General features: G+C 38.7%; 1 protein-coding gene and 1 pseudogene across 3 annotated transcripts in view; both read right to left on the reverse strand.

Moving 5' to 3' along the window:
* Positions 1-1,103, reverse strand: part of LOC107658521 (scavenger receptor cysteine-rich type 1 protein M130-like) — a 7,529-nt gene extending 6,426 nt beyond the window's left edge. The window contains exon 1 of one of the 3 annotated variants that reach the window (XM_016447115.1): positions 1,031-1,103. Coding sequence is in view for 1 of the 3 variants with exons in the window: in XM_016447113.1 (XP_016302599.1) it covers positions 191-221 (31 nt within the window). In the remaining 2 variants the exon portion in view is untranslated. Of the gene's footprint in view, positions 1-190; positions 270-1,013 lie in introns of those variants that run through there. The other 2 variants (XM_016447114.1, XM_016447113.1) reach the window with 2 other exon arrangements.
* Positions 1,104-6,666: 5,563 nt separating this feature from the next.
* Positions 6,667-8,834, reverse strand: LOC107658426 (deleted in malignant brain tumors 1 protein-like; annotated as a pseudogene).
* Between the last annotated feature and the right edge of the window lie 669 nt (positions 8,835-9,503).

Consider the following 9,503-nt stretch of genomic DNA (forward strand, 5'->3'; position numbering starts at 1 on the left):
CCCCCACACACATTATATATATATATATATATAGAGAGAGAGAGAGAGAGAGAGAGAAAGAGAGAGTTCACGTATTTGTAAAAAGCCCAAATAGGAACCTTCTAATTTACATTAATGAATATTTAATCATTTAATGAATATCATTTAATATAATAATAAATTAAATGGTATCAATTTAAAAACTGTTTACCAAGTGTAAAATCAAGCAGTAGTCTCAGCATTTCTGTTCTTTCATTGATCGATGTGCGTGATGTCTATCTCTGTAGCTCTTCACATGTTCTCTGAGTCAGTCAGACACTAGCTGGGTGCGAACAGAACTACAACAGTTCCGCATTTCACTGATCCCTCCCCTGCCTTACAAAACACTTCAGCTTCTCAGTGAGTTAACTAGGAGAAATGGCTCAATATTTATGTTCATGTAGAAACTAACCAACACTGAGATCTGTAAAATACCCGCTACCCTCTAAACTAAATATTCTCTGTACTAAATATTTAGCACTTGTTTTTCAGCATTCTGCCAGCTGATGTGCACTGTAACATGCTAGTCAGTTTGCATTAGACTTTACAAATAAATAATTATCAGCTTGTTTTGTTAGTTATAAAGCAAACAAATTGCTTTTTCAAACGATGCTTGAAATCTCTTTGAGGGCTTGTGCTGTAAATGTGCTGCTGCACTTGGACATCCTCACATTGTTCACACATCTGTAGGTTTCTGAAACTTGTGGTTATTAAATGTGCGTATTCAAAGATAGACCACACTGGCCAATACAGACTGTTAGTATAGCCTACTTCCACCCTTTATGCTTAGCATAGCTGTATGTATTGCCAGTCCAAGTCAGTCTACTTTTTAAGTTAGTGCCTCAGATCTGAAACCATTAAGCCACACCACCTTACATGGTGCAAACTTTATAGAAGAACTGTCAGAAACCTGGTGAGCTGTCATAAAAAAAACAAAAAAAAAACAAAACTGATATGACAGACAGAGAGAGGGAGACAGGGCAGATGCTACTCACCACTACCTCACACATACCCTGAAGTCTCACTTTAACCCAGGGGTGTCAAACTCAGTTCCTGGAGGGCTACAGCCCTGCAGAGTTTAGTTCTAACCCTGCTCCAACACACATGGCTACTGCGGTTTTCAAAAAAGCCTGAAGCCTGAACTTGATTAGCTGGATCAGGTGCATTAAGTCAGGGTTGAATCAAAACTCTGCAGGGCTGTTTCCCTCCAGGAACTGAGTTTGACACCCCTGCTTTAACCTAACCTCATCTAAAGGGCGTTTCACACTGAGCGCGAAGCGAAAAAGTGAGGCGAATCGCCGACGAACGGTGCTTTCACACCTGTTTTTATACAGTCTATGTTTCACACCGAACGCGAAACGATTGATCGCCTTCTGCTAATTCACGCCTGCACGCTAGGTGGCGCCCACTGAAAATTATACATTATACAAAATATACATAATATATGGTCTGCCCCGCCCCGCCCGGCAGTGTTCAGCGTGCAGGTTTCACTCTCCTCGTCACTGCGCGGTTTGATGCGACGCTCAGTATTCCGCTCTATGAATGTGCTCGTGTAACGCTCATCCTCACCGAAAAAGCAAAGTCCGCTCAAATAACACACTGACAGAAAATTTATCTGTAGTATACTTGTTCCTGCTTGCCGTAGCGCTACTGTGCACTGTAAAAATTTAATGTGAAATCTACAGGAATTTACTGTGTTTGTGCACAGGAAATTACTGTATACTAGTTCACAGTAGAATACCGTAGTTTCAGTCAAAATTGCAGTAATGTAAGAAGTACTGTGAGTGTCACAGTAACCAGCAATGTCTTGTAGAAAATCACAGTAACTTCCAATGTATTGTAGAAAACACAATAACTAATTATGTACTGTAGAAAATCACAGTAATTACCAATGTATGGCGCCGACCAGCAATGCATTTTTCCTCAGATATGTATCTAGTATATGGATTTAACGTCGTCCGCTGCTCAATATACAGCAAATTTACCAAATTGTTGTATATAATATTTCCTATTACAATCATATATTAAATGCATGTGTAAATATTAGCAATGTAGGATTTTCTTTCTTCAAATTAGCTGCTGGGAATACAAGCTTTTCCACAGAATCAAAGGAAACAGACAGTAGACCTGCAACAGGTGGATAAGTGAACAGACTCGAGTTCTGTGCATGTCGTGTGCATAGTTGCAGTGAAACGGTTCACTCGCACTCAGAAGAGCGTGTTAAAGAGGAAGTCATTTCTGCCTACCGCACTAAATGATATTTTATTAACAAAGTTCGGGAGGAGCACGTCAGATACTTAGCCTAATTAACACAAGAGGAGCGCACTCAAGTTAATCAACACCAAGAGGTATAAATACAGCAGTGTGTGTGTGTGTGTGAAAGATCCTACAGGATATGTATGTCTTGTCCTATAAGACTATTCCTATCAGAATCCTATAGGAACGGTTCCAAAATATGATAGAAATTCCCATTAGAATCCTGTACAATTTTCTTATTGGAATCATTTAGGATTTTTTGACAAGGGTAGTTTGCTTGAAACTTGCAGCTCCAGTAGTAATGAAAAGATATATCGAACTCTGTCATGGAAACTAGCATGTATAAACCTTAATTCAACTATTTAATAATTGATTAAAAAGAAATGTATAGGCCTACCTGTAAGATATTACGCTCTACCCACATTGGCCGCACGGTTTGGAAAATGGATGGATGGGTGATTCAGCTGCAGGCGTCATCTTCTGGTCAGACGCGGAAATTCATTGAGCACGACCTTGGCAGTTCATTTACGGTTTTAAAAAAATTGCTTAGCCTTAGACATTAAAAGTGGTACTTGAGACCCACTCATCGAAACCATTCACTCATATACCTATTATTTAGACCAAGTCTGCAAAACTACAAGCTTTAATCTCAGTTTGCTATTGTAAAACAAACTTTTTGCAACTCTAAACACAGTTCTCTGCATTACACATCATTCAAAACTAACAGCTCTTTTGTTTAATTTAGGGAACACTGCCATTTACACGCCACACTCATTTACTGATAACTAACATGCAGTAATCAGGTGAAAACACTTATAATTTGTTCACTTAGAAATCAAAACGTAGTGTTTTGAGAATTAAATAATTTTACCTTGTCTACTTGCATTTCTGTTTACAGTGTGTGTGTATATATATATATATATATATATATATATATATATACTGTATATATTTACTTATACATTTTTTTGTTTTTTTTTCTGGAAATTTAATGCCTTTTGAAACTTTGTACTGTAGAAAATTACAGTAACCAACAATGTGCTGTAAAAAAAACAGTGGATTTTATTTATATCCAGCTTAGTTTTCACAAGAAAGCGGGCGCGACTATTTGTAACTTGAATGTGTTTGGTGTCTTTCGCTTCCAGTTATTTTACCTGTACAAAAACAGCCCATTATACTGTTTCATACAAACTTTTAATTATCATCATATTATTTTAACTTCAGTATCATAATCATAAATTCACCCCCGGAACGCGATTTCACCGTACTGCCATACACTAGGGTTTTCTGAAACCCAGCCACTGGGATAGAGAAGGAAAACATAGTAGCCTACACTGGCAGCTGGGTTTCCAGCCAATGACTGCCTTTAATTTGACCTCACTGTAATTCACTTACATTTTAGGTTTGAATAGAGAACAGAGGAAGCAAATGTATTCTTTAATAAAAAAAAATAAATAAAAAAAACACAGGAAGCAAATGTATTCTTTAATAAAAAAAAATAAATAAAAAAAATTACCAGAAGGTCATCAAGATTTTATTGTTTTCAACACATCTAGCAATAAGTGAAGAATGATAAATGAAGCTTGTTATAATGATGAGCAGTTAACTGTGACTGTTGATAAATTAATATTTATATTTAAATCGTGCAACATGCATTATTTATTTCATATTCATTTTTTTATTTGGGCTGAACCAATATAACTAAACAGCAATGGCACTTGTCGGTACCGATAGTCTAGTGGTTAGCGTACTGACATATAGTGCAACTGTGTCTCTGGCGACCCATATTTGATTCCTGGCTTACGGTCATTTGCCGATCACATTCCCCACCAATTGCTACACTGTCCTGTGTAATAAGCTCAAAAAAAAAAGAAAAAAAAGAATGTTGCACTTGCAAATTAGTGAGTTTTACTTTACAGTGGTTGCTACTGTAAATGAAAACAGCAAAAATATGGTTATTTCTTCTACAGTAAGTTACTTGTCACTAGCTGCCATTTAATTGCTGTAGTTCTTTTCTACAGTAAGTTACTTGTCACTTGCTGCCAGTTAATTACTGTGAATTTCACAGTCAGTTTCTTACAGTGTGTTATAACATGCAGTAGTACAGCTGTGGACAAGGCTGGTAAAATGATGCTACCTTCACGTGACGCTATGCCCTGCTCACATGTTGATAATAATAGCTTAGGACCAGAGGCGGACAGTATAAGTACATTTACTTGAGTATTGTACTTAAGTACACTTTTTGAGTATCTGTACTTTACTTGAGTATTATTTTTTTCTGGAAACTTACGACTCTAACTTCACTACATTTGAAAGACAAATATTGTACTTTTCACTCCACTACATTTCTATGAAGTTCCTCAAAGTAGAAAGTCGTTAGCAGCTTTGAAAGTCAGTGGGTAATTTTTTCTTCTCTAAAAATGTTCTTTTTTTCAGACAGTTTATCAGTAATCACTTTTAGGGTTACATGAAGTGATTTCCCAGCATTTTTTGAGCACTGACCAGTTGCAAATGTGATATTTATTTACAACAATTCAATAATAAGAAGTTAATATTGTGGTTTATATTAGACACAATATTGTCTGATTTTGCTAAATTGTGTAAGTGAAAATATTACCTATAAAGCCACAGAAGAACTGTTGTGCGTCTCCTAATAAAACACAAAAGGTGTTTGACTGAAGCAAATGGAGTTGTGTACTTTGTCTGCCTCTGCTTAGGACTATACATTATTTGGATAATTAGTCAAAACAACAACAACAACTTATGTCTGATTCTGTTACATAAAAGTGAATAAAAGTATAGTTTTCTTCTAGTCTTCTGATGACCGAGGGGAACGCGATCGCGATTTCTACTGAGGGCATGTGCACAGTCTTGCGGACTTACAATGGCCGCCCAGTGCACATGTGTAAAGTCCACGAGACCATAGGGTGTTCCATTCATAATTTTAGCTTTCAGAAGTGTACTTGCTATGCACCCTCAAAGCACATTTTTGCCAAGCCTGCACTGAGGTGAGCTACACAGAAGACTTCTATCCAACAGTCAACATGGCATTATGTCACGAAAGTGTGGACTCCATGAGGAAGGCCATGAGGGTTTAGGGTGCAATTTGGGACAGGGCCTGTGTAGGCTACAGTACACGTGAATTATTATTTTTTTCTTATAGAGTAATCAAATATAACTTTACAATCAGAATCAGAATTAGAAAGGGCTTTATTGCCAAGTGTGTTTACACGCACAAGGAATTTGTCTTGGTGACAGTGCAAGGAAAAAGTACAGACATAGTGCAGACATACATGTAATGCAAAGTAATAACATGAAATATAACACTAATAATAAAGAGAATAGACAATAAAAAAAAAATATGGCAATAAAAATATAGAGAAAAACACCAAAAAAACAGATTTATGACTATGCAAATGTGCTATTTATAGATGAACAGTTTTGAGAAGTTATGTACAGATGTGCAGTCCTGAGATGTTATGTGTTGTTCTGGTGGAATATGGCCTGAGGGAAAAAACTGTTCTTGTGCCTGGCTGTTTTGGTGGTCAGTGCTCTGTAGCGCCAGCCAGAGGGCAACAGTTCAAAGAGAGAGTGGGCTCGGTGTGAGGGGTCCCGAGTGATTTTTTTAGCTATTTTCCTTACTCTGGATGTGTAAATTTTTTCAAGGTTAGGCCGGGGGCACCAATAATCCTCTCAGCAGTCCTGACTGTCCATTGTAGTCTTCTGATGTCTGATTTGGTAGCTGAACCAAACCAGACAGTTATAGATAAACACAGGACAGACTCAATGATGGCCGAGTAGAACTGGGTGGCAGGTTGAACTTCCTCAGCTGGTGAAGGAAATACAACCTCTGTTAGGATTTTTTTTTTTTCAATGGAGTCAATGTGATTGTCCCACTTCAGGTCCTGAGTGATGGTGGTGACCAGAAACCAGAATTACTCCACTGTTGATACAGTGATGTTCATGATGGTGAACTTGATGACACTTTAATCTCCACTGTTTTGGCTCTAGGTTGTTGTGATTGCACCACACAGCCAGCTGCTCAACCATATGCAGACTTGTCACCGTCCTGGATGGGGCCAATGACTGTAGTGTCATCTGCAAACTTCAGGAGCTTTACAGAGGGGGCCTTTAAAGTGCAGTCATTCGTGTACAGGGACAAGAGCAGTGGGGAGAGAACACATTTCTGAGGGGCACCAGTGCTGATAGTCAGGGTCCTATATGTGAGTTTTCCCAGCCTCACTAGCTGCTGCCTGTCTGTCAAGAAGCTGGTAATCCACTGACAGATTTGGGAGGGCACGGAGAGCTGGGTCAGTTTGTCTGAGAGAAGATCAGGCATGATGGTATTGAAGGCCGAGCTGAAGTCCACCAATAAGATCATTGCGTAATTCCCAGGTCTGTCGAGGTGTTGCAAGATGTAATGCAGTCCCATGTTGACATCAATGGTCCAGTGATGTTCTTCAGGTAGGCCAAGACCAGTCTCTCAAATAACGTAGTATTAGTCACTAGTCACTCAGTATTAATCACAACAGCTTTCATAAATGTTATCATCAGATTTGTCTACCACACTTTTATTTTCTATAACATTCACATTGACATAGTCCTCTTCAGAATCATCATGATCCATGTTTTCACCAAGTTCTACATTTTCATAATCAGCCTCATCATCTTCATTTTTGTTATCATGGGATGCACCTGCATATGTATTAGCTGCACCTACAGACATTACATAGAGAGGGACAATTACAGGAAAATGATGAAGAAAAAAAGTGACTTAGGATGAAAGAGTTAAAAATAAAATAGAAGACATCATCTGACTTCTTTTATAAAACTCAAGTCTGTTACCTTTTGTAAAAGAGCACTTCGAATGAGTTTCCTTGTTCCTTTGCTTTTGTCTTCTCTTCAGCAGGAGGATCTGGCCCCTGAGGCCCCACGTCAAACCATCCATCAGGAGCACTGTGGGAAATACTGGGCTGCTGCAAGTTCACTAGAAAACAAGGATAATACATTTATATGGTTACAGAGACTCAAACAATAAAACTTCTTTAAATAAATAAAAATGGCTTCAAGAACCGTATCGTCAGGATCAAAAAAATACAGAATGAATTCACTTTCATGCAATTAATGCATTTAATTTATGATTGAACACACTCACCCACAGTGATGATAACAGTGTTACTCAAAGGTGACTTGACAGTGTTGTTTTGGTAGGAGTAACGACAGCTGTAGCTGCCCTGATGTGAGATGTCTACATTAACAAGGTTGAAAGTCACACTAGATACATGTGTCTGGGAGGATATAGATGATCCGTTCATGAAGAGCTGGAATTTAGCATTAGCATTGCATCTTGGTTTAGGTGTTGTGCAACTGAACTGGATATGTTCTCCAGGAGAAACAGCTGCATGTGTGGAGGTCAGGGAAAGAGTCGGCATCTGCTGCTCACCTGCAAAATAAATGTTTATGTTAAATAATTGGTTAAGACATAATGTAATGTAAGCACGACATTCATGACGCTTAATGTATTTTTTGTTGGCTATTCCCCCATAATAATGTGTGATGTTAAAGATTTGGCTTACCTGAACAAACAACACCAGCATCTTCACCATGTTTACAGTCATGTTTTCCTAGTCCACTGTGTGAACATTGTGTGAGGGCTCCTTCACTTCCTGAGCATTCAACATCATCCAGCCAGATCGATCCACTGCCTCGACTAAAGGCGGCTCCATGAGGTGCACTGATGGCTCATCCACACTGTGACTGTCTGCACACCACAGCAGCATCATTCATGTCCCAGTTATCATCACACACGGTTCCCCACTGGCCATTATAACGGATCTCCACTCTCCCACAGCATGAATCAGACCCACTGACCAACCTTATGTCTGGTACTTGGCATTAAAATGAAAGTACAATGTGATCAAAACATTTTTATTTTTGGCATGTTGTAAGTATTTTGTATGTGTTTGACATTGTTGGGAGTAAACCACCAAACATGCGTAGCCTCTGCTTTTTTCACAAGTTTTCTTAAAGTTTATGTTGTTTTAATTGCAGTAGTATTATTTTTATTACAAGCAAGTAGCACATTTTCAAAACACCTCAAATTTTTAGACAACTAAATATGCTGGTAAAAAAATGTAACAAGAAAATGCTGCATAAAATATCAAGGTGAACAGCAAAAGCATAATTTGAAAACATACGTACTTTTACCTAAGCAGACGACACCTGCATCTTCATGATGACCACAGTTATGTGTTCCAATAGAAGGATGTGAGCACTGTGAGAGCAATGATTCACTTCCTGAACATCCCACATCATCCAACCAGATCTGACCACTACCCTGTCTAAAATGAGCACTGCCATGTGCACTAACAGCTGTTCCACATCCCAGCTGTCTGCACACCACAGCAGCATCATTCATGTCCCAGCCATCATCACACACTGTCCCCCATGTGCCATTATACAGGATCTCAACTCTTCCAGAGCAGTCATTTGTACCATTCACCAGTCTGATACTATAATTACCTAAAAAACAACATAACTCCATGATGATACAATTCACATCTTACAACAGGCTAAACTTGTAGACTAATACAGTGACTGGTTATGTCATGATGCAGCTAGAATAAACTCTGTTTTAAAAATGAGTGACTAACAGTCTGTTACTCACCAGTTACAGAAGTCAGAGCACTGGCTGTTGAGATGAAAAACAGGGACATTTAAACATATTGTAGACTTACAATTAGATATGATTTACCAAATAAAAAACAAAAAAAAATTAAGATAGTATCAGACAGTACTGGCTGATAATTGCATCCTATTAATTAGTAATTGTTGTCTCAAACCGATCTCTTGTTTTAATGACGCTCAAGAAGACAACGCCTGCTTTGAGAGATTATAGGCTTGTTTGAGATGCGCCTCGCCTCGCCTGAAATGTAGGCGAGAGTAGGCGGCTGCAGTGAGGGGAGGAGTGAAATAAACGCAGTCAAGACGGAGGCTGCGTCCGAAACCGCCTACTTCTCTACTATATAGTAGGCGAAAAGCAGTAGGCGAGCGATTAAGTATGTCCGAAACCTCAGCGTTCATAAAAGAGTAGTCGAGAAGTTCCCGGATGTCCTACTGCTTCTGCCCAGCTTCTTGAGTGCTCGCCGATGGATACTTTTCTATCCCAGGAGGCCACGCGAGAGGATACATCATAAAGAAGAAGAAGAGGATGCGTCATAATCGAACAT

This window comes from Sinocyclocheilus anshuiensis, unplaced genomic scaffold, assembly GCF_001515605.1.
Source record: "Sinocyclocheilus anshuiensis isolate Anshui unplaced genomic scaffold, SAMN03320099.WGS_v1.1 scaffold371, whole genome shotgun sequence".
Taxonomy (NCBI): Eukaryota; Metazoa; Chordata; class Actinopteri; order Cypriniformes; family Cyprinidae; genus Sinocyclocheilus; species Sinocyclocheilus anshuiensis.